Source organism: Tripterygium wilfordii, chromosome 5, assembly GCF_013401445.1.
Source record: "Tripterygium wilfordii isolate XIE 37 chromosome 5, ASM1340144v1, whole genome shotgun sequence".
NCBI classification, from domain to species: Eukaryota; Viridiplantae; Streptophyta; class Magnoliopsida; order Celastrales; family Celastraceae; genus Tripterygium; species Tripterygium wilfordii.
In genome coordinates this window covers 225,910-250,905 of record NC_052236.1, presented here as the reverse complement: position 1 = coordinate 250,905, position 24,996 = coordinate 225,910, and the positions used below count along the sequence as shown (strand labels likewise).

The 24,996-nt window shown below is 38.5% G+C and overlaps 4 protein-coding genes across 5 annotated transcripts; 3 read left to right on the top strand and 1 right to left on the bottom strand.

Annotated features, from left to right (window-relative positions):
* The first annotated feature begins 1,436 nt into the window (after positions 1-1,436).
* Positions 1,437-2,832, top strand: LOC119998670 (homeobox-leucine zipper protein HAT22-like). The gene is made up of 3 exons (XM_038846032.1): positions 1,437-2,113; positions 2,190-2,269; positions 2,393-2,832. The coding sequence occupies exons 1-3, from the start codon at positions 1,646-1,648 to the stop codon at positions 2,658-2,660; spliced, it is 816 nt and encodes a 271-aa protein (XP_038701960.1). The 5' UTR covers positions 1,437-1,645; the 3' UTR covers positions 2,661-2,832.
* A 5,083-nt stretch (positions 2,833-7,915) lies between these two features.
* Positions 7,916-22,545, top strand: LOC119998669 (E3 ubiquitin-protein ligase FANCL-like). Its single transcript, XM_038846030.1, has 11 exons — positions 7,916-8,268; positions 8,478-8,549; positions 9,061-9,131; positions 9,859-9,937; positions 10,014-10,088; positions 10,251-10,365; positions 10,447-10,504; positions 10,595-10,666; positions 21,240-21,370; positions 21,450-21,573; positions 22,229-22,545. The coding sequence occupies exons 1-11, from the start codon at positions 8,239-8,241 to the stop codon at positions 22,305-22,307; spliced, it is 906 nt and encodes a 301-aa protein (XP_038701958.1). The 5' UTR covers positions 7,916-8,238; the 3' UTR covers positions 22,308-22,545.
* Positions 13,843-15,462, bottom strand: LOC119998668. Of its 2 annotated transcripts, none has more exons than XM_038846028.1 (2): positions 14,280-15,462; positions 13,843-14,001 (listed from the first exon to the last, which is right to left on the bottom strand). In XM_038846028.1, the coding sequence occupies exons 1-2, from the start codon at positions 15,289-15,291 to the stop codon at positions 13,964-13,966; spliced, it is 1,050 nt and encodes a 349-aa protein (XP_038701956.1). In that variant the 5' UTR covers positions 15,292-15,462; the 3' UTR covers positions 13,843-13,963. The 2 variants fall into 2 exon arrangements, with proteins under 2 accessions (XP_038701956.1, XP_038701957.1); XM_038846029.1 differs by having other exon boundaries at positions 13,845-14,001; positions 14,286-15,451.
* Positions 15,917-17,645, top strand: LOC119998671. Its single transcript, XM_038846033.1, has 2 exons — positions 15,917-16,930; positions 17,377-17,645. The coding sequence occupies exons 1-2, from the start codon at positions 16,585-16,587 to the stop codon at positions 17,412-17,414; spliced, it is 384 nt and encodes a 127-aa protein (XP_038701961.1). The 5' UTR covers positions 15,917-16,584; the 3' UTR covers positions 17,415-17,645.
* Positions 22,546-24,996: the final 2,451 nt, after the last annotated feature.

The following is a 24,996-nucleotide window of genomic DNA, read 5'->3' as shown; positions in this document are numbered from 1 at the left end:
AAAAAGTGAAGATGTATTCTACTTTTATATAGATAGATAGATTAGTTTGCCTATTGTAAGGCCTTTTTTCTTTTTTAATTAAAATCCAATGACAGTTGAAAACTATGACTTTTAATCAAAGTTTGAACACCTGAAAAGCAATTAATCTCCTAATTATGTGGCATTATATTTCCTGGAAACTTGTGGACTACACCTTTCTAACCCATTAATATATATATATTTCGAGGAGGGACCATCTAAATGCCATAACAGGCATAATTCTTATCATATGTCTTACCTACAAAATATTTTTCAGTTATTATAATGGAATCACTAATAGAAACTCGTGTGACAATTTCACTAAACAACATTTGAATTAATTGATCAATTAAAAAGGAATAATCATATATGTTGGATGGGTGACCTAACATCTTATCCCCATAGCCGACAAAGCATTACTGAAAGTGGTTTGTACACGACTACATGTAGAGAGAGAGGAGTAGTTACTAGCTAGTTGGTCCAAAGCACTCCACATCAACTTTCTAGTTAAGCAAAGATCCGGATTCTTGTTGATGAATCATATTCCTGGCACCATTATAGGGTCTTTGAAACTCCAATATAGTGTCTTCTACCTACTTTCTTTTTAATTTGTTGGTACTGTTTCATATTATGTTTCAATATTATTTTAATTCCCTGATAACAAACAAGAAATAATGAGGACATGTATATATATCTATATATATAGTGGGCATCCCTTTCTAATCCCTAGTACTGATTGAAAATATGGAAAGAAATTAAACTACCCACTATGATCGACCATGCTTATTAAAATTGTACAGTATGTTATAACTACATTAATGCTATATTAGTACGCAAGGACTGATGACATGATATATACCCATATCGAGAGCATGAAGGGAGTGGGAGGCAGTACTTCATCATGCATGTGTGTTGGAACTTATATATAATTAATTATGATTACCGTAGTAATCTCTTTCAAAATTAATGGAATTATGGAGGTGAGTCATTAATTGGATAAAATCAGTTAAAAAAGTAACCTTTGAATGAAGGCAAGACTTAGATGGAGTCAGGAAAGAGCGTGGGGACTGGGGAGGGTAGATAAAGAGTTGGCCAATAATTGGTACCATGTAATTAAAGGAATATATATATACACATATGCATATGCAAAGTAAAGTAAGTGGTGTAATAGTAATAATATAGTTAATCTTTGGTACGTTAAGGGGTGGCGAATCATTCTCTTGATGTGTCTGTCTCCCACTCTGTGAGAGAGAGTGTGTAGAGTTATTTTGTGTGCTTGTTTTTTTTTAGGTTATTATAGTTGAAATGGTCAACCTCTGTATTGATAATTTCCCACGTCAACATTCCTTTTTTTTTATTTATATTTATTCTATTGGAAATTCATTCCTTTTAATTTCCTTTTGATTAATAATCATAGCCATTAGCCACCCCACCCACACCCACCCAAGCCCCACTCACATTCCACACACACAAACACAATAAGAGTGTCTTTCTCATTCTCCTCTTCCTGCTTTTGCTCCTCCTCCTCTTTAAGAATTAAGACTCCTTTGGTTTTCAAACCCATATATCCATTCGTTTGATTAGCTTCTCCATATCTCACGCACAAGAAGAAAATCAAGATAGCTAAATGGGTTTGGATGATGGGTGCAACACAGGGCTTGTTCTTGGGTTAGGCTTCAGTCCAACGTCTTCTACTACACCCAAGATTATGAAGCATTCAGTGTCCCTCAAGTTTGATGAAATTGAACCGTCTCTGACTCTGGGCCTATCCGGTGATCATCGTCAGATTGGAACCAGAAAGAATAAGAATAATAATAATAATAATAATATGATCCTTGAAGAGTCTAGTAATGGTGACTTGTACCGTCAAACTTCTTCACCTCATAGCACTAGTGCTGTTTCGTCGTTCTCGGTCAAGAGGGAGAGAGACCTTAGCAGTGAAGAGACAGAGATCGAGATCGAGACCGAAAGGGTTTCTTCCAGAGTTAGTGACGAGGATGAAGATGGTAGTAATGCGAGAAAGAAACTTAGGCTCACCAAAGAACAATCTGCTCTCTTAGAGGAAAGCTTTAAGCAACACAGCACTCTCAATCCTGTAAGTTAACTAATTATAAAATCAATTCCTCTCTCTTTTTGGTATCCTTAATTTACTTTCTTGAATTATCGAACAGAAACAGAAGCAGGCTTTGTCAAGGCAGTTGAATCTACGGCAACGACAAGTTGAAGTGTGGTTCCAAAACAGGAGAGCCAGGTAATCAATTTAATTAATATCAAGCAAAGAATTATATATATATATATATATATATATATATCATGACTGAATCTAATTTAATCTGAGATTATAGAGAGATTTATTTGTTATTAAAACTTGCAGGACAAAGCTGAAGCAAACAGAGGTGGATTGCGAGTTGTTGAAGAAGTGCTGCGAGACGCTGACTGACGAGAACAGAAGGCTACAAAAGGAGCTCCAAGAGCTTAAAGCACTCAAACTGCCACAACCCTGTTACATGCACACGCCGGCGGCCACTCTCACCATCTGCCCTTCTTGTGAAAGACTCGCCGGTGCCGACCACGGGGGCGCAACCAAGGCTCCAAAGCCTCGCTTCTACAATCCCTTCACTAATCCTTCCGCAGCTTGTTGAAATTAACTTGAAATTCAATTACAAGATTAAATTAGAAACATAAAGAAAAAAAAATATATATATATATAGATTCTCAGGATCGATCCCTCTATTTTTTGGTTAGGGGTTAAATATTGTATTAGCTAGTGTAATTATTTAATTTGTAGAAATTAATATAGCTAGTAATTATGTATACATACTTATCAATCATGTCTTCTTCTTTCTCCTTCTCAATCATGTCTTCTATTAATTTTAATTTTAATGTCCTCTTTATATACACAAGGAAAAATGCCTCATACTCATACATATGAGAGGAGATTTACACTTATAAATCCACATCAATTAACTTAGCCAAGCGATATGAGACAAATAACATTATCTAAGTATGACGCTCGAGTCTCTTTAATTAGTGACAGAAACCGCGTGTAGCATCATATCTCAATCCTTTTTTAGGTACTCGATTTGGATAAAAAAGAAAGAAAAGAAGCAAAGAAAAATCTCTATCGCATGCCATGAATAATCATAAAGGGAAATTAAAGATAAAAATGGGGATAATGATTCAGATGAATGTGTGTGTGAGACTGAGAGAGGACGGTTGGGTCACGTGGGGTTTGTCTACAAAATTCAGTTTGTTTAGTTTTTAAAGGATCGTAAATGGAAAATGAGTGGTGAGAGTCGTGTAGACAAAGAAAAGAACAGGGATTAATTTTTTATATTCGCTTTTCAATATACAAATAATGAGAGGTGATATCAAGGTCTTGGTCTTGCGAGGATATGTACCTTTAAGGGCGTTAATGGCTCCCACTCCACGTGATGTCCCAGTGGCTCTCCTCACCTCACCTCTTTTATCTCCCATTCTCATTATGGGATTCTCCATGAAGGTCTGGTCTTCTATTGTGTGGGACTGGGACCTCTACATCTAAACTCCTATAACTTCACAATAATATATGGAATATATATTCACAATGCAGAGTCAAGATTAGAGCTCACATATTAAGCTCGAATCAAGCTCGGTTGGGATACAACCCTAGTCAAGATGGGTTTGGGGTAAAGAAAGTACTAAAAGCGATGTATACGTTAGAGGCACGCTAACATGATTGGTTGTACGTTGAGAGCAAATACTCTGAACTCATAAATTCAATGCCCTGAAATTATGGTGTGGAGCAATAAATATGACGAGAGGAACTTTCCTGGAAAACTCAACTAATTCCCAGGAAAGTCATCCCTCCAGTCCTCTATCATCGTCGTCGTCATCATCACTTTCAACTCCCCACACCCTTCTTTAGGCTCACAATGAATCTTCATTATTGTATTTAGTTGTGGTTTTTTTTAATATTAATTTAATTGTGGAGTTTATTACATAGACTGTGAGAGTGCATAGACACATATCTATTATCTAAGACTACTTGAAAGCAACCAATTAATGTACACCCTACATGTTAAAGATAGTATCCTTTTTGACTAGGTTACTTACTTCCAACGTATCAAAAGATTCATGTCAACACCAATCAATCCATTCCACATTGCCAATTAATAATGGAAATATACAATTAATTTAGTTCGTCCTATTTTTAGCGTCCTTTTCTTATAATAATTTGACTCAGTCGGGCACGAAATATTGAAATTACAGATAAGGTTAGGTATGCATGAAATAGGGTCCGGTTTGAACGTCATTGTCGGCATCTGCTAAACAAATTAATTAAGGGAGAGGGAGAGGGGCTAGTAATATTAATTGTCAATTATGCATGAAATGGTAGCTAGCTAGACCGTGACTCTGTCTTAGGCAGGCTCTTATTAGCTAGCTAGGGAACTGAAAATATCGTCATCGAGGGCCAATAATTGGGGAAAATTGACAAGAGATAAGGATCAAAGATGCATGTGATAGCTAGTTTGTCAACCTTCAATCAAGATGTATAGCTCTCATGTTCTAGGTCTACATATGTATCACATATGTATGTTTGGAAGTCTACACAAACAGTGGCACTGACCACTGAATATATAAAAATATAACAATAGTCGGTCGCGATGGGTCTCCATCAGGATCATCGATCACGTACATAGCAGGTATATGCATACATACATGCTAATGAATAGGCTCTTTTTTTTTGTACATCTTAAGAGGCAATTGTTGGAACACGATCTACACAATTGCCGGTAAATGGCTTTTTAAAACAGAGTACAGGATCCAACGTTGCAGCACTAGAGTACCCTTTCGAGGAGTTTCATTGGAGCTTGATGGACTTCTGATTTCTTCAGCATCAAACCTCTCCATTAATCTTCTCGTCGGATCTACAGAAAATTTACATGATTTTATAGACTCGTTCACACTAGTTTTTGTGAACCATTGATATTGCCCAAGTGTTTGTAATTGTAGACTTTTCAAGAATATGGATGAAAAGAGTGAAAGTAAGAAAAATGTTGGCGGAGGCAAAATTGATAGATCGACTTTTGGGAGATGGATCGACTTTTTGGGTGATGAATCGACTTTGATGCCTTGATGCTGATTTTGGGATAGATAAAAAGTCTATTGATCGATCGATCAACCTGAAGAGATGATAACTAAGAAGAAGTCAAATTGATTGTCGATTGATCGACCTTGTTGGTAGATCGATCAACTTCGCCCAAATCACAATTTTGCCCATTCGTGAAAAAGAAATCAAATCAAGTGGGTCCAAGCCAAAAAGACATAAATTTGTAACAGAAACAACATAAGGTATTTTAGGGTATAAAAGGGATTGAGACACTCCATTGAATATATCTTTTTTCCTAGCAACATTCTCTCAACATTGGAGGAGCCACCATCAACATTGAAGAGGAGGAAGAAGGGGATTCTCATGGCCTTTCTAAGTTTATTCTTTCTATCTCTATATTTATGGGTTTCTTATTTACCTTCTTCTACTATGAGGAACTAATCCTCTAACTACGGTCCTAGTGTAACCTAACCTCGATGAAGTTGGCTTTTGCTTTATTGTGATTTCCATACTTTGTTGAGTATTTATGTTTGTGCTTACTATTTTTGGATGTCTTATTAACATTCAAATGATGTGTTGCCTAGATTGAGACTAGAAGAAGATATCTAGGGTTTGCTTCTCACCATAAATACCATAAGTGGCATGAACCATAAGAATATAGGGGTATGGTCTATGCAGTCGCTACACGGTTAATCCACAACTTTTAATGGGTCTTTGTTTCTTGAATCCGAATGTTAATAATAACAGAGGTTAGGAATAAAGACACTTTTGGTGTAGTCAAGAATGAAACATCGAATATGATAGGGAAATCAATTGCCAAAGGAATTGAATCGGATAGCTAACGGTGAATTAAGTACCCTAGTGCTTGATTTATACTTTCATGTTAGCTATTGGTAATGCTAGGGAGCCCAACTCATCCCAAGTTTATGTGACAAACTGACTTAGCAAATGACTGGGCAAATTTAAAAATGAACGGTTTTCAAAGCATAAATGACCGGACAATTTTGAAAAGGAACGATTTTCAAAGCGTTACACGATTTTCAAAGCATTGCTTAGTAAATTGAAATCCATTGTTTTATCTTACGAATTCCATTATTTTCGCTTAAATTCATTGTTTTAAATCAATGAAATAACTAAATCCATTGTTTTAAATAAGTTGAATAGTTAGCGGTCGTCACAATTTCAATGGGAAATATTAAGATCAATGGAATAACTAATCCATTGTTTTAATCAATGGAATAATTATGTGCCAGAAACAATTTCAATGGAATGACATATTAAGATCAATGGAATAACTTAATCTATTGTTTTAAATCAGTGGAATAACCAGTGAACTGAAACAATTTCAATGTAATGTCATTGTTAAAATCAATGCAAAGTAGTACACCCCTTTTTTTTTGTTTTTTCAACAAAAACACAAACTACATCCCTAGTCCCAAACCCTAAATCTACAACTGTACCATGGCTAGTCCCAAACCCTAAATCTACAACTCTGCCATGGCATGCTAGTAGCACCATCATCACTACAATCTACACTATTAACATCATCGTCCTTTTCTTCATCCAACACCATCGATTGACCCCCGTCTCAATTCGATGTTGGCAATTGAGAGGATGAATCTTGAGAAGACCTGGTTGCAGCTTGACGGTGTAGCGATCGATAGGAGCCAAACCGAAGACTTGATTCATGCCATGACAGATCTGGTTGTTACCATCACTTTTAATTTTTCCGTTCTCTTTTTATGGGGGTGGAGAGTGGGTAAGGGGAAGTGTGTGAGAAAGTTGATCGGAGAGGGGCAATTGATGCAATTTGAGTAGTGGGTGTTGAGGGTTGTGGAATGAAAATGAACTTTGGTATGGGTTTTGAGAGAAATTGGAGGTGAAACAGAGAAATAGAATCAGCATCGAAGGAGGAGGAAGAGGAAGTGGTGGAGGAGGTTTTGGGTATGTGAAAGGAAGCCATGGAAACGGAGAGAGAAGCTGTAAAGGGGGGTTTCATGAAACTTCTAGAGTTTCATGGAAGAAGGTGATTTGGGGTTGAAAGTGGTAGGGACAGTGGAGTATATTAAGATTGTGCATTTTAAAGAAATTTTGGGGTGTAATTGCATATAGCGCTCATCCTAAGGGAACAAGGGCGGAGGGAGGGGGTACACCCTACCCCCAAATTTAAGAAAAAAAATGCTACTTATATATGTATATATATTATGTATAGAGGCCTTCTCAAGTGCGGGATCCCGCACTTTATTTAAAATGCGGGATTCATCTAACACCATTCATGCGCGGATCTTATCATATGTGGGGACCACACTTACATCAAATTATTAGTGTTAGATGGATCCCTCATTTTAAATAAAGAGAGGGATCCCTAACTTGAGAATTTTCTATTATGTATATATCTTCTATTTGTATTTTGTAGTTTGTGTATATATAGGTTTGTATATTTAGACTTGATTTTGAACAATTTCCTTTTACTTATGACCTAATACTAATAGTAATGAAAAATACATAACAATAGTAATCTTAAAGTTATTTATTCTATTATTGCTAATACTAAACAACAAAAAATAACAATGCTCATGTGCTCTAAAAATATATATATATATATTTTTAACTCTACATGATCTTTATTTAGTTTTCATACATTTTAATGTGCATTTATCTTAATATTTTGGGTTATTTTATCATGCATCATATCATTTAATGAGTTATATTGTTGTTAAAGAACCATAAAAAAGGCATCCCAATCAATATGTAATAACCCACCCCACGATGAGTTTCGGTCTCTGCCCTTGGAGACCAACATTCAAAAGTCGAATGACTTTTGTTTAGCGTGAAACAAAGTAGATGGACTGGTTGATATTTTATGGACTTGATTGATATTTTTTCAAAGTACAACGGTGATTTGGATGCTTATCCAAGATGATTTATTAGAATCGCATTTTTAGCCTCCTCGGCAATTGGCGCCAATTGAGAAGCCAAACAGCCAGTGGCGGCGTTCAGAAAGCTGAGCTGACGATTTCCCATCAACTCCTTTACACAGAGAACCACAACGCCATCGGAAAGCTGAGCCGACGTTTCCCTTTAGAAAGAATCCATCGACGTTGACGGAAAATTCTGAGTGGGAAGGAATGGAGCATTGCGATTTCTCTAATAAAATGGTAGTGATTATAATTTGATGTGCTCTTTAGTATTTGATTATTGGATCGATTATGGCTGATACGGGATTGGTGAGTGACTGAGGGTCATCTCCTCAAGCGAACTAACTGTTTGAGAAAAAGCCCCACTGGGCTCGCGCTACATTGTGCCGTGTTAAAATTTGTACTCTTGATCTTAATCGTAAGAGACTTGAATCAATCGGATGTTGCAGGAGCGCAATGAACAAAGTAGATGCAGGCGGTTGGCCAATTTATCTTCATTTTACCGCTCAATATACTCAGAGGTGAGTCAAACTGCCGTTGTCTTATAAAACATCATGTTTTGCTTTCTATGATTATCAGCAATGGCTTTGCTTGTATAGCCAATGATCGGTAATGTACTAATCAATTTGTAGCATGTATACATTTGAAGCTTCTGTACTTCTCCTGCACATTTCAGTTGCATATGGTTTATCATTTTTTAGTTTTTCTTTTTCTTTTTCTTTCCTATTTTATGCTTTTGTTTACCATCTTTCAGTTCTCATGGATTATTGCCAAGCTAAGCGTGTGTCTTAGGTCTCTTTAGTTTGTTTTATGTAACTGCACCATGGTATTCTCATTACACTTAATGGCATAATGTCTAAGTTGCTTTTGGTCGTCATCTTCAATATATATGTCTTATTCAATATATATGCCATAATTCCGTGAAAAATTTCCTCCTAAATTTGTTGTCATGGTTGGATAAAACTTGTCATCAAAAGTAATAAATTTTAGATGTTGAGTTGGTTAATGTGATTTTTTTTTTGGTATATGCAGATAGAAGAGGTTGGATGGGAGCATCTAGTGAGGTTGGGAGGGGACATGACATTTCTAAGCTTTCGAATACTGTAAGATGTTTTTACTTCGATTCATGATCCAAGTAAATTTTTTTCCGTTGTTGGAAAAGTAATCAAGTTTCTTGTTCCCTTGTCTATCCGACATTATGTGCTTAAAATAGTGTATTTAATTAAGAGAACCTGACAGACTATTTGAGAAAAGAACCACAAGCAAGTCATAACTAAATGATCAAGCATGGTTATTTATTGCCAAATTCCAGATATAAATCACAACAATTTAGTCATAATGAGTTCTTAAAAGTATGTTCTTCCACAAACCCATGGCTTCTTTTGAGAACTTCACACTTACATTTTTTTCCCTCTCCTTTTTTCTTTTATTTATTTTCAATTTTTTACTAACTGGGGTACTTGTGTATTAACTCTTGCCACTTGCCAGTGGCTTAATAACAAAATATGCAGGTAATTCTTTTTGTACTTCTACCTTAAAAATTCAGATTATCCATTACAGAGTAAGGTATGAGATGAAATTGATGTTAAACCTACAAATAAAAGATTTGGATTAAGTTTACCACAATGGTGATGCACTGGAGCTTGTAATTATTGGGCATAATATCAATTGGTTAATGTTTTCGTTGTCTGCACCTCTACTTTCCTGCACGTGGCCTGTCATGTAAATGGATTCTAAGTATTCCTTCCTAACTCTGCATCATCATTTTCTTGTGTGTATTTTCTGTGTAAATAATGGTGAGTATTCAAACTTAATGTATCTGCTTGATAGAGATAAGACGGGAAGAGTGCATATTGTGGAGGTTCAGCTGGATAAAACCTATCCAAAAACCTCACCATCGATTTCAGCAGTTGGTCTCCAATGATGTGCTTGTTTTATGAACTCTTTTATTCTAAGCCTAATAATATTTTGGAATGCCTCTTCAGGATTTACCTTGCATACCTAATCTAGAATGGTCAAGAAATTCAAGACTGAAAGATTTGGTGCAGCAGTTCCAAGAGGTATTTTGTTGCAATTTTTCAGCTCGGAATTAAGAGATTGCTTCCAGGCACTGCTTATGGATGTGATCCATCCTATCAATTGGGCACATTTATAAGTCCTTACTGCTACACAAGAATTTAAATTTTCATATTTTATCTTATATTCCTTTGTTTTGTTCCTAGCATGTGGATAAATTTCAAGAATTTTGGTCTATATTGGATGACATTGACAAATCTCTTTGGGTTATTGATCTGAACAAACCATCTCATGCCATTTCCTCTCGTCAAATCAATATAGGTTGGCCATTAGATTGTTGAATATGATTTGATGTTCATTCCTTGTTTTATTTGCTGTTACAATTGAATTTTTCCTTTCCAGGGAATGATTGTTTCATCATGCTTTTTATCAATCCCAATGACCCGAGATCTTTACCAGAGTAAGAATGAGAATTCGTTTCAAATTGTGTAATGCGCTGCCATAGGTGGATCTGCCTTTTATTTTGAAATGTATTTTGATGCTGTGTTAGGTATCGCTTTATCGGTCCTCTTCAATCTATCAATTCCTTGACAAAGATCTGGCAAAAGAATAGTAAAAGATGGTATTTTCTCTGTCACTTATTTACATGCTAATTAGCATTTTACTGCAATATGTAAAGTTAAGGGAAAGTAATTGTGTTACAGTAACGAGAGGAGCAATGCTCAATGTAACTATATAATGTGCAGTCTCACAATATGAATATACAACACAATTTCTCATATTCTTTTTGGTATCGGAGCTCTTAGGGTTTTCTTTATTATCACTGTTTGCGACAGTGTTCATCGGTGTCAATATTGCTGTAAATCTTTGTCAATATTGCTGTAAATCTTGCTGTCCCCCTTCCTCGTTCGAGTTCCTTCCATTCCCCCTCATATTGTTTCATAATACCAGCCTAATATTGTGACTAACAGCCGTATTATTATGACTAACAGCTATATCTGACTAACAGCTGTATCTTCTATGACTAACAGCAGCTATATCTGACTAACTAACAGCTATACAGCTATATCTGACTAACAGCTGTATCTTCTATGACTAACAGCAGCTATATCTGACTAACTAACAGCTATACAGCTATAACAGCAGCTATATCTTCTATGATACTATCATCCCCCCTCAAATTGATGCTGGGCGATCAAGAAGCAGCAATTTGCCAACCAAAAACTGATGACGTTGCCTTGTCATAGCCTTGGTAAACACATCAGCAATCTGGAGGTTGGTGGAAACATGCGGAAGAGAAATCACACGAGTATCCACAGCGTCTCGGATATAGTGACAATCCACCTCGATGTGCTTAGTACGCTCATGATATACTGGATTAGTAGCAATTTGAATAGCACTGGTGTTGTCAGCATGGAGAGGAGTGGGATCAGATTGAGGAAAGCCAAGTTCAGCGAGTAGCCCACGAAGCCAAACAACCTCTGAACACGCTGCAGACATAGCACGATACTCTGATTCAGTCGAAGATTTGGAAACACGATCTTGCTTCTTACTTTTCCAAGATATTAGGGACTTTCCAAGAAACATACACCAACCAGTAACAGAACGACGAGTATTAGGACATCCTGCCCAATCAGCATCACTAAAGGCATCAAGACGAATAGGAGTATCAACAGGAAAAAACAAACCACGACTCAAAGAACCTCGCAGGTATCGAATGATACGACGAACTGCTGCCAAATGTAGATGTCGTGGAGACTGCATAAATTGGCTAACTTGCTGAACAGCAAAAGAGATATCAGGTCGTGTAATAGTCAAATAATTCAAGCTACCAACCAACTGCCGAAACATACTAGGATCTGGGAGAAGATCGCCCTCCTCACAACGGTATTTAAGATTGACTTCCAATGGGGTATCCACCGAGGAAGAATCTTGAAGACCAGCCAAAGCAACCAAATCTTGGGCATATTTATGTTGATGCACAAACACCCCAGAAGTATCAGTATGAACCTCCAAACCCAAGAAATACGTAAGAGGACCAAGGTCCTTCATGTGAAAAGAGTCTTGAAGTTTCTGTTGAAGGTGAGCAATCAAGGAGGAATCTGTACCAGTGATCACGATGTCATCTACATAAACGAGTAGGAAAACAACACCAGCGGAGGTCTTGCAAATAAACAAAGACGAGTCATATTGGCTTTGCACAAATGAAAATTTAAGTAAGGTAGACCGGAACTTTTCAAACCATGCCCGAGGAGCTTGTTTTAATCCATACAAGGACCGGTTTAACTTACACACTTCTGAAGTAGAGGTAGAAAATAGACCAGGTGGAGGAGTCATGTAAACATCCTCTTTGAGATCACCATGTAGAAAAGCATTCTTGACATCCATTTGGTGAAGTGGCCAACTCTGTGAAGCAGCAATAGCAATGATTGTACGTACCGTAGTCATTTTTGCCACAGGAGCGAATGTCTCCTCATAGTCAATCCCATATTCTTGCCTATTACCCAAAGCAACCAGCCGTGCCTTATAACGATCCAAAGTCCCATCAGAACGAAGTTTAACTGAGTAAACCCATTTACACCCAATGAGCTTAACAGTAGATGGACGAGGAATGATGTCCCATGTATGATTTTCCTGAAGAGCGTGAAGTTCCTCCTGCATCGCCCTTTTCCAACACTCATGTTTGACAGCCTCGGAGTAACATGAAGGAATTGAAATATTGGATAAAGTAGCGGTGAGAGACGTATGAGAAAAACCATACCTATCAGGAGGATGCGAGACTCTGGTAGATCGTCGAGGAGCTGTCTGAACAGTCTCAGGGGATGGATCAATCTCCGGAAGGGGTAAAGTTGGTTGACGTCGTTTATACACAAAGCCAGGCTTGAATCGATCAGGAGGAGATGGCAAGTCATCAAAGGTAGGAAGAAGTGCTGCTGTAGGAGATGACTCAACGTGAGTAGGAAAGAAGTATTGATCCTCAAAGAAAATAACATTTCGAGAGACACGAAATATGTTAGAGCATGGATCATAACAAACAAAACCTTTTTGAGAAACACTATAACCCATAAAGGCACATTTAATAGACTGAGCAGAAAGTTTGTGACGCTCATGAGATGGTAAGTGCACAAAGCAAACACAACCAAAAGTATGTAGAGAATGATAACTCGGATGCTCGTGGAAAAGACGAAAGTAGGGAGAATCATAGTTTAACACTTGAGATGGCAGTCTATTAATTAAATAAACTGCAGTAGACAAAGCTTCAACCCAGAACTTAGATGGAACAAAAGACTCAAGTAATAATGTCCGAACAACATCTAAAAGATGACGATTTTTGCGTTCCGCTACGCCATTTTGTTGTGGCGTGTAAGGACAAGAGCGTTGTGAGATAATGCCTTTTTGTTTCAAAAACTCATGAAATTCGTGAGACATATATTCCCCACCAGAATCAGATCGCAATACTTTAATACCTGAAGAGAATTGAGTATTAACATATGCCAAAAAGGTCTTAAAAACAGAGAAGACCTCAGACTTGGAATGTAGAAAATATACCCAAGTAAATCTACTATAATCATCAATGAATGTCACAAAGTACTTATGGTGAGTATGAGAAATAATAGGTGTAATGCCCCAAACATCAGTATGGATAATATCAAAACAGTGTTTAGCACGACTACCAGAAGAAGGAAAAGGAAGGACTTTACTCTTGCCTAATTTGCATGTAGAGCAATCAAATTTAAGACTGTGGGAAGTGAAATGATTTTTATTGCCCAACAAACCAGAATTCAATACATGAGACAAAACAAGAGAATTTGGGTGACCCAAACGTTTATGCCATACATCACCCTTAGTTTTAACAGTAGTACAAGCCAAAGATACGACACTAGGAATGGAAAAATGTAGTGGAAACAATCTCCCAACTTTAGGCCCCTTCGCGATTAACGTCCCCGTCACCTGATCCTGCACAGAACAACCATCACGAGAAAAATGGACATCACAGTTATTATCAACCAGCTGACCAACCGAAAGAAGACTAGTAGAAAGTCCCGGTGACAAAAAAACATTGTTGAAAGAAGAAGTAATATCACCAACAGCAACAATAGGTAAATGACTTCCATTAGCAATCTGAATATGTGATGAACCATTGTACGGACGGACATTTTGAAGCATATGAGATGAACTAGTCATATGATTTGATGCACCAGAATCAAGAAACCAAGGTTGAGAGGATGTATTACCCTTACCTTGCAGCCCTAAGGCTGAAAATGCTGAAACAATCATTTGTTGTACCATATCAGCAGTAAGAACTGCTGGCCCAGCACCCGTAGGAGTGCTTGTAGACACTGCTGGAGCAATAAATTGATAGTTGGCCCCTTCTGGAGATTGTCCATCAGGCAGAGTGCCAACTACAGCTTGAAAGGCATTGACTTGGCGCTTTTGAGGACGAGTAGGACACTCTTTGATGATGTGCCCTTGTTGTTTACAATAATTACAGAATCGCTTTTTACAATTGAGAGCAATATGTCCATATTCTTTGCAGCTGTAACACTGCACTTTCCGCATATCTCTATTTTTGCCTTTCTCTTGAGTCGCATAAGCAACCGTAACAGCATTAGTACCCAACCTCCCCTGCTCAAGAGTGGCTTGTGTGAGAAGACGTTGCTCTTCACGAAGTAATTCTCCAAAGCAAACATCTAAGGATGGAGGTGGGTCACGATTCATCAAATTGGAGCGAATGGCCTCATATTCGGATCGCAACTTCATTAAAAATTGAGCTCTCTTACTTTGCTCATGAACTTTTTGAACATCAGAGAGAGATGCAGTGGGTACTGTAGCATAAACAATGTCAGTAAACTCTGTCCACAAATTCTGGAAACCAGAGAAGAAATCTTGAATGGAGAGATTGCCATGAGAGTAACAAGCAATCTCATACTCCAATTGAAAACGTCTAGCTGAATTGTCCTGATGATAAACCTTTTTTAAATATTCCCACATGGATTTCGCAGTTTTATAAGGCCTCAAATTGAGGACAATAAGAGGATCAACAGACCCTAACATCCATGTCATCACACGAGCATTTTTGACATTCCAAGAAGCCAACTTTGTAGGATCTGTAGGGGCTGGATCACTTCCATCTATTAGACCCCATAAGTCCTTCCCTGTGACAAATAATTGAAACTGAAATTCCCAGGAGGAATAGTTCTTACCAGTGAATCGAATATTGAACGAATCATTGTTGCTTGTAGACATGATGAAACAATGATTTGACAACACAAGAATAACGCAAGCTTGGAATTATGCCAGCACCCAGAAAACCAGAAAACCAAAGAACCAAGAGCCAAGAGTACCAAGAAAACAAATCACAGCAGATCTGAAAATCAAAGAGCTGTTGAACAGAAAGATAAGGATCGTTCCAACAGCAAGCCTAGACAAGCCAAAATCCAAGAGACCTAGATATCAAGGGCTAAACACAAGAAAAGACCAAGAAAACCAAAGAATCAGAGAGCAAAGTAGTTCAGAATCCTTCCTCTGATACCATGTCAATATTGCTGTAAATCTTTGTCAATATTGCTGTAAATCTTGCTGTCCCCCTTCCTCGTTCGAGTTCCTTCCATTCCCCCTCATATTGTTTCATAATACCAGCCTAATATTGTGACTAACAGCCGTATTATTATGACTAACAGCTATATCTGACTAACAGCTGTATCTTCTATGACTAACAGCAGCTATATCTGACTAACTAACAGCTATACAGCTATATCTGACTAACAGCTGTATCTTCTATGACTAACAGCAGCTATATCTGACTAACTAACAGCTATACAGCTATAACAGCAGCTATATCTTCTATGATACTATCAATCGGTACTGTTCATCGGTACTATTCATCGACACTGTTCACGGCAGCTGTCTATCTGTGCGCGTGTTTCTGTCCAACGACGTTCCGCTTGCTTCAATCTCCACATGGCAGCTTTGGATAAGGACAAAGATGTGGGCCCAGTCATGGCAATCCCTCAGATCTCTCGTCCCGATTTATCCCTCAATCCATCACACCCTGCTCAAAGGGTCACCAGTGCTCTCTTGAATGGTAAGAATTTTCATGCTTGGGCTCGGTCTCTCCGGCTTTATCTTGGTGGAAAACGGAAGTTGAAATGGCTATTTGACAAAAATCCAAGACCGAATGCCTCTGATCCTACTTTTGATGAGTGGGAGGCTGACAACTGTGTTATTCTTGGATGGATGTTCAACTCTATGGAGGATCGGATTTATAATATGGTCATGTATAATGACACCGTATATGGCTTGTGGACTGCGCTAAATAATATGTATGCTCATGCGCAGTGTGACTCTCGGATATTTGAGCTTCATCAGGAAGTTTCTCATGCTTCTCAGGCAGCCCTAGGACTCTTAGTAGCCGATGTCTTTGGGTATCTCCAGACTCGCTGGGAGGAACTTGCCTAGTATGAGCCTCTTAGTGATTTCCCTAATGATGCTGCAATCGAGGCTAAGCGACTTGATCGTCGTCATACATATCAATTCTTGATGGGTTTGAAACCCGAGTTTGAGGCTCTTTGCGCTCAAATCCTCAACACATCACCTCTACCTCCGTTGTATGAGGCCTTTGCCACTGTCGATGGTGATGAGCGGAGGCGTCGTATTGCACTGCCTTCTTCTCGGACCATGGATCCTTCTGTTGTTCCTGATCAGATGGCGTTTGCTGCTCCTTCCGGTAACCGCCCTTATTGCCAGCATTGTCATAAGTTGGGCCACTTTATTGATCGTTGTTTTGAACTTCACCCTGAGTTAAAACAACAATTTACTCGTACCCGGGGTGGTGGCCGTGGAGGTAGCCGAGGTGGCTGCCGTAATCGAGGTGCTCATCGCACTGGTGCTCTTGCTGCAATTGATCATGATTCTCCTGCACCAGACTTGAGCCATCTCCAGTCACAGATTGCTCAACTACAGTTACAGTTAGGTGTTGTCTCCTCATCATCGTCTGGTTCATCAGCTGTCCTGGCTGCAGGTACTCCTACGGCTTTCCATGGTAAGTCAGGCAATCCCACTTGGATTTTGGACTCCGGGGCTAACAACCACATGACTGGTAAGCTTTCTACCTTCACTTCTCCTGTTACTCCTGTTAACCAATCTGTCTGTATTGCTGATGGGACTTCACTTCCTATTCGTAGTCAGGGCACTGCTCGTTTGTCTCCCGATATTACTCTTTCTTCTGTTTTCTATGTTCCCCAATTCGCATATAATCTTCTTTCTGTCAATCGACTTGCCAAGTCCCTAAATTGTGCTGTTGTTTTCTTATCTGACCGTTGCTTTCTACAGGACCTGACTACGAAGAAGATTTTTGGCAGGGGGTTTGAGCAGGACGGCCTCTACTACTTTGGGGAGCCAACATGATCTGATGTCTCATTCTCTAGTCTTCAAGCTTCCGCACTACCAGTTTTAGATTCATCTACTTTATCTTCCTCTGTTTTTTCACTTTCTACTTTAGATTTGTGGCATGCTCGTTTGGGCCATGCAAACTTTCAATATCTATGTTGGCTTTTTCCACCTTTGAATAAAGCGTGCACAAATTTTAAATTTCATTGTGAAGTTTGTGAATTATCCAAGCATACTCGCACTTCCTATATTCCTCGCATGCATCGTTCTTCTGCAGCATTTGATCTTGTTCATTCTGATGTTTGGGGCCCTTCTCCCACTACTTCTTTTTCACAATATTGTTATTATTTTACTTTTATTGATGACTACACTCGTTGTACTTGGGTTTATCTTATAAAGAACAAATCTGAAGTCTTTTCTCATTTCACTAATTTTCTCCATATGGTTAAAACTCAGTACAATATTGTTGTCCGTGCCATTCGATCTGACAATGGCGGTGAATATCTCACCAATGAATTTCGAACTCAGCTTGCTCAAAATGGGATCCTTCAACAACTCACATGCCCCTACACACCTGAACAAAATGGTGTAGCGGAACGTAAGAACCGTCACATCATGTCGGTCGTTCGGTGTCTTCTGCGAGGAATGAATGTTCCCAAAACCTTCTGGCACTTGGCTGTTCTTACTGCCACATACCTTATTAACCGTACTCCAAGTCGTGCACTTCAAGGCACGGCACCCCTTCATGTCCTTCGATCAGGTACTACTTTGTTTCCACTTCTTCCCCGTGTGTTTGGATGTACCTGCTTTGTTCAAAATCACAATCCCTCCCGCACTAAACTTGATGATAAAGCCATTCGCTGTATTTTTGTTGGGTATTCTTCTATGTCCAAGGGCTATCGATGTTATGATCCTGTTTCTCGTCGCTTTTATAACTCCTTGGATGTCACCTTTTTGGAAACTGTTCCTTTTTTCTCAGGTAGTCCTCTCATATCAGAACCTACCGTGGAGCCTTCTCCCATTCCAGCTCAATCACCGCCTCCACGACCGCTTCTTTTACCTGAATCTTCCTCTCCTTCACCTTCTCCTGATTCCACATCTCCTCATAGTGCACCACCTCTTGTTCCCTTTGATCAGGTCTATACTCGGTGCCCGTCTGTTCCTGACCTTCCGCCAACATCTTCTCCGGAATCAGGTACTTCCCCTTCTTCTGTTTCTGCCCCTCGTTACCCTACTCGTGATTGTCGTCCCCCCTCCCGTTTTGGATTTACGAGTAGTATTGACCATCCCATTGCCAAGTATTTGTCTTATCATTGTTTTTCAGATTCCTATAAGACCTTTCTTGGCCAGCTTGACTCCGACTTTATCCCTCGCTCAGTCCACTCCGCTCTCCAGAATCCTAAGTGGGTCCTTGCCATGGAAGCAGAGATGGATGCCCTCCAGCGTAATCATACTTGGGATCTTGTTGATCTTCCTTCTGGTGAGAGCACTGTTGGTTGTAAGTGGGTGTTCACTATAAAGTATCTGGCTGATGGTTCAGTTGATCGCTATAAGGCTCGTCTTGTTGCCAAAGGCTTCACCCAGATTCCCGGCAAAGATTTTGGTGCCACTTTTGCTCCTGTTGCGAAACTTACTACAGTTCGTCTCCTTGTTTCTCTGGCTGCTACATATTCTTGGCCTCTGCATCAGATGTATGTTAAAAATGCATTCCTTAGTGGGGACCTTTCTGAGACTATTTACATGGATCCTCCACCAGGTTTTCGTGGCCAGGGGGAGTATTCGGGAAAAATGTGCCTTCTCCGGAAATCTCTTTATGGCCTTAAGCAATCTCCCCGGGCATGGTTCGGTCGCTTCAGTGAAGTTGTGCTTACTAAGGGGTTTGTTCGATGTCACTCGGATCATATATGTTTCATTCGTCGCCTATCTCAGGGTAAATGTGTTATCATCTCCGTTTATGTTGATGACATCCTTATTACTGGAGACGACTCCCCAGGTATTGTTCAGGTAAAGGAAGACCTCAGAAAATCCTTTGACATTAAGGATTTGGGTCCTCTCCGATATTTTCTTGGTATCGAGATTGCTCGTTCTCGTCGTGGTATATCTCTATCCCAGAGAAAATATGTTCTTGATCTTCTACAGGATACTGGCATGCTTGGTTGTAAACCTGCCTCTACTCCTATGATTCCTAACCTCAAGTTGTCACCAGACTCAGGAGATTGTTTACCAGATCCATCTGTGTATCAGCGTCTTGTGGGACGCCTTATTTACCTGACAAACACGAGACCGGATATTACATATGCTGTTAGTATTGTTAGTCAATACATGCACTCTCCACGTACTTCACATTTGGATGCTGTTTATCACATTCTCAGTTATCTTAAATCTTGTCCTGGTCTCGGATTGTTCTATACTTCTGGAAATATGTCATGTTCACCATCCAATCGCTCATGCTATATACCGTCTGATCTCTCGGGTTACACTGATGCTGATTATGCGGGTTCCTTAAGTGACAGACGTTCTACCTCTGGTTTTTGTACTTTCCGGGGTAATCTGAATATCGTGCCATGGCTCATGGTACATGCGAAATCATGTGGCTTCGTTCTCTCCTCACTGAACTAGGTATTTCTGTAACAGGCTCGTCTACTTTATTTTGTGATAACAATTTTGCCATCATGCTGTCATCTGACTCAGTTCTCCACGAAAGAACTAAGCATATAGAAGTTGACATCCATTTCATTCGGGAAAAAGTTCGAGCGGGCATTATCACTCCTAGCTTTGTTCCTTCATCGGCTCAAACAACGGACATGTTTACTAAACCGATAGGTCCTTCTTTACTTAAGACATCTCTAGTCAAGCTGGGTCTCCTCAATCTCTTCGCACCAGCTTGAGGGGGAGTGTTGAAATTAGGAGAGAATATTACGTTGAATATTACGTTTCCTGTAATTATGGGTTGTAAATATTCCCTTTGATTTAGTTTCCTAGAATTAGGTTGATTTGATTAATTCGGTTTTCCTAATTTAGGACTCTCAATGTAACTATATAATGTGCAGTCTCACAATATGAATATACAACACAATTTCTCATATTCTTTTTTCATAACTTGAAACATGGTTTTCTATTATTGTGACGTTTTGAGGGAAGCCCTAAACAGCGGGATAGGACCGGAGATTAGATCATGACGTTGCAAGTATGAAAAACTGGGAATGAGCCTTTTTTTTTTTAATTGTAGAAGATTTTGTTTCCTTTCCTGGATTGCAAGATTAACATTTTACTGCAAGATGTAAAGTTAAAGGAGAGTAGTTGTATTGCATATTTGCATTAACGAGAGAAGCAATGCTTATTGTACAATTTTTTAAAATTTTACACTTCTAGGATAGATAACTTTGAAGTTTGACCAATTCATAACTTGAAACACGGTTTTCTATTGTTTTGAGGAGAGCCCTAAGACCTAAACAGTGAGGTAGGACTAGAGATTAGATCATGACGTTGCAAGTATGAAAAACTGGGAATGAGCCTTTTTTAGTTTTTAAATTGTAGAAGTTTTTGTTTCCTTCCTTCATTGCAAAGAAAGGTTGCATACATTTTTGCTTTCTAAGCACTGTCGCAGCAATAGCCAAATGAATTGGTCAAAGTTCTTATTCTTACTGAATAGATATATAGGAATGGGAAATAAACCATAATACTTGTGCCCAGAGTTTCCATGATATTTTTTCAAATACCTCTTATATTTTTTTATCTCTTTCTTTCTATGTCACGAAAGTTTTGCTTTGTCAAAACGATATTGACCAGTGAAATTTTCCAAACAGGACAAAAGAGAGACCGTTTCTGGAAAATCTTACTTTTGTTCTGGAAACTCAACTGCCAAGGCCTGCTGATGTCCAGATGAATGATCAGCAAGATGAATGTGGAATTTGTTATGCTCAATGTCTTCCCATTGGTAATACAACAGCATATATACAATTTTTTTGGTCCTCTGTTACTTAAATTGTTCCACTGACCGTGCAATGTCAATGCAGATGATGAGCTTGGTACGAAGCTAGAAATTGTAACCGACTATATTTGTGACAATAGCAGTTGTAGCAAGGCTTTCCATAGTATATGTCTTGCAGAGTGGTTACGTTCCATCACAACAACTAGGCAGTAAGTTGAGCTTTTAGCACCTTTATGGCTTTCTATTTGGTTCTACGTGGTATAGTTTTAGCCACTAATATACATCCTCTAAAACTACACGAATATACGTGGTATGATGTTGAATATTTTATTTCTTTAACCCGAATTGGAATAGTAAATGATAAGAGGTTAAGTAGGAAATTGTTGGTGTGGTACAATATGGTTTTTTCTGTAGAAACAGTTGGTGATGCCTATTGTCTGTTGTGAGATCATTTTTTATGTTGAATCCGTTACTTGCAGTGCTTCGCAGAAAATCATAGCTTTCCCGTTCAAAGGTCTATGGTGTCTAAAGTATTGTTTAAAACCAAAAAAAACTCTTTGTTAAGCAGGGAGAAATAGTTCCACTTGGCCCATAGTTTTATTGGCGTTTAGGTCCTTGTTACCTATCAAGAAAAAAGTTTAGGTCCTTGTTTACCTGGGAATGGTATTGAGAAACGGCTCCTGGCCTTCTTAGACCTTTTCTTTTCTGGAATGATTATTCACTGCATAACGCCGTAACTCCTGATGGTAATAACTCAAGTGGGATCATATTTGCGTTTGGCTTAAGAACTTCATACTAGTGAGGAGTGAGGATACCTTGATGTTAGGGGTTGATAATTTGTTTTCTTACATGCTTGTGTTGCAGGTCATTTAATGTCCTGTTCGGGAAATGTCCATACTGTTCAGAACCTGTTGCAGTGAAAATTGACAATGCAAAGAAGTAATTCTCCAACTTTATTAGATTCTTATAAAAGATCTCCAACTGATGGATGCAAATACTCTGTTATGTGCCAATGATTGTGCTATTTGTGTGGTTTTGAAGCTTCGTTTGGCACCTAAATAAATTCCATTTTAAAAACTTTACTGATGTGAGGAGCATCCATCTGATATCTAGTTATTGTATTTGCTACTCTTATGTTCCATTAATTATGACCTGCGATCTCATGCGTATGTGGTTTTCCATTCATTGTGTTCGGTCCACCACCTTATCCGCTGGCACCTTGATTTTAGTCATGTTTTTTTCCATGCGTGGATCGATGCGCAAAAATATACTAGGCTAAGCAAATTTCCGTATTCGTTGGTTGGCTTGTTACCTTTTGGCCGTTTATGCTTTTATTTCTTAAACGGACCCCTAGAACGAATAAACAAGGACGGATAGGTTCAATCACCACCATTTTCTTGTAACGCTATGTTTAGTTAGTCGTAAGAATGGTAATGGGAATGGGAACAAAAATGAAAATTCCTTGTTTTCCAGTTCTTTAAAAGCAAAATAGGTACATTTCGTCTCCTTAACTATAGGCGTGGTTTCATTTTCATTGTTGAACTTTTTTTTTTCCCCATTTTCGTGTCCCAACTGTGGAAAAACACCATTTTCATTCTTCAAGTGAAATTAAGGTCAAAAATACATGTATGACACTTATGCGACACATAAGAGAAATCCTATGTGACAAACTATGAATAAATTCAATGATATGTTAAGTGTTATATTTTTCCTCCCTTAACTAATTGAGAAAGCAAGATGTACCATCCCCCATCCATGGCAACAACTTCGAAGGCCAAAAATACAGCAAAGTTTACTCCCATTAGACCTCCTATAATGACATAGCACCCAAAAGCAAGGAGATCCTAAAGAAAGTGAAGAATTAAAATTTTAATTTAGATCTTGAAGGCCAGGATCATCATAGTAGGTGGATATGAAGTAAGTGTGTCTCGGAAATAGAGTCGCCCCCAAAAAGGGAGAAGCGTAATCGGAGAGAGAATCGCTGCCAAAATGGGAGGCTCAAGAATTAAAACTTTAGAATGTGTTTGGATTGAGGGATTTGGGGGGAAGGGAAGAAAAGAGAAGGGAGGGGAGGGGGAGAGAAGGGAAGGGGGAATATTTTTTCCTCTCTCATGTTTGGATAGATAAAAAAATGAAGGAAATAAAATTTATTTAAGTTACTAATTTATCCTTATTTTTATGTTAAAATATTATGTACAAGGGTAAAATTTGTATTTAACTTATAAATGACTTAAATGGTAATCCATTCCCTCCAAATGACTCCATTTTGGGAGAAAGAATTTTGACAAAAATTTAATGAAATCTTCCATCTAATTCTCTCCCCTTAATTTTTTATAAACTATCCAAACAAGATTGGAAAGAACCTCTCTTTCCCTCCCCTCCCCTCCCCTCCAAATCCCTTGATCCAAACACACTCTTAGGGTCTGTTTCAATCTTTGTCCATTGGAGAGATCACCTCTTTGAAGCGACGATAGTGCTTAAAGTTTAGGGTTTGCAGGTGGAGAAGAGAAGAAGAAGAAATTGGAAGGGAACCTTTTGACTTAGTTGACTCATCAAAAGACCATTTGGTCTCTCAGAGCATCCAGAATGACAAGAGTTTGGAGTGCTTGAATCATATAACTTTATAGTGAAATGTAGTGCTAGTTGCTCACAATGGGCAACATTTGACACTCCAAAACATGTAGAAATTTAACTCACTTCATATTTGGTGTGTTTAAATGAATGAATAGTGATAAACACAACCAATCAAACCACTGTGAATGCTCTCATGTTCCACTTTATACAACTCTACCATGGCCTTATTTACAAGTTTGCTATTATAAAATTTAATAATTATACAATCACTACTCAAACGGTAGTGCTAGATGTACATAACCAAACATCCCTAAATATCCCTAATACACATGGCATGCCACATAAGTTAGATGACATGGCAATTTTTTGAATTTCAAAAAATTAAAACCTAGACTAAAAAGGTGTGCAACCCTCTCCACTTTCCTACACTTCCCTTTCTCTCTCTCACTTTACCTCACTCTCTCCCTCACTCTCTGTTGCTCTCACTTTCCAGCACTTTCTCTCACTTTCTCCCTCACTCTCTCTTCCTCCACAGATGATGGTTTAGCACTCCAGTTTCAACAGTGTATCACGACACAGAGTTGGAGCATATTCTCACTTTCTCCCTCACTCTCTCTTCCTCTTAGAGAAAACAAAGAGAGACTCTTTCAGACAAGTCGAAGATTCGAGAAGCCCAGAGAAAATGAGAGAAGTTGATACCTATTTTCGGCGGCGACGATCAACCAATATTCCATTTTCGACGGTGATTCGACCGGTTTCCGACCATAGATGATATGAAATCCATGGATCTGTGTTTTATGTAACGATTTTGTAAGTAAAAATGGTATTTGATGTGAGGTTTGAGATTTATTCGATTTTGGGGTATTTCATATTGTGGGTTTATTTGTTTGGGGTCTTCCACGTTGTGACTTTGGTGGTTTGGGGTTTTCTAATTTTATTAATTAGTTACATATTTTGTTTTGCCCTGATTTGATTTTGAAAATTTGAAAATCGGTTTGTAGATTGCAGGTCAGATATTGTGTAATTATCACCTAAAACAATGTAATCAAGGTCATATA

Excerpts from the sequence above, each read along its gene's own strand:
- LOC119998669 (XM_038846030.1), top strand. The coding sequence starts at position 8,239 with ATGGAGCATTGCGATTTCTCTAATAAAATG. Across the intron at positions 8,550-9,060 it reads ACCGCTCAATATACTCAGAG|ATAGAAGAGGTTGGATGGGA; the intron begins GTGAGTCAAACT and ends TGGTATATGCAG. Across the intron at positions 21,574-22,228 it reads TCCATCACAACAACTAGGCA|GTCATTTAATGTCCTGTTCG; the intron begins GTAAGTTGAGCT and ends CTTGTGTTGCAG.
- LOC119998670 (XM_038846032.1), top strand. The coding sequence starts at position 1,646 with ATGGGTTTGGATGATGGGTGCAACACAGGGCTTGTTCTTGGGTTAGGC. Across the intron at positions 2,114-2,189 it reads AACACAGCACTCTCAATCCT|AAACAGAAGCAGGCTTTGTC; the intron begins GTAAGTTAACTA and ends ATTATCGAACAG. Across the intron at positions 2,270-2,392 it reads TTCCAAAACAGGAGAGCCAG|GACAAAGCTGAAGCAAACAG; the intron begins GTAATCAATTTA and ends TAAAACTTGCAG.
- LOC119998671 (XM_038846033.1), top strand. The coding sequence starts at position 16,585 with ATGGGTTTGAAACCCGAGTTTGAGGCTCTTTGCGCTCAAATCCTCAAC. Across the intron at positions 16,931-17,376 it reads TCGAGGTGCTCATCGCACTG|GACCTGACTACGAAGAAGAT; the intron begins GTGCTCTTGCTG and ends TGCTTTCTACAG.
- LOC119998668 (XM_038846028.1), bottom strand. The coding sequence starts at position 15,291 with ATGTCTACAAGCAACAATGATTCGTTCAATATTCGATTCACTGGTAAG. Across the intron at positions 14,002-14,279 it reads CTTAGGGCTGCAAGGTAAGG|GATCAGGTGACGGGGACGTT; the intron begins GTAATACATCCT and ends TGTTCTGTGCAG.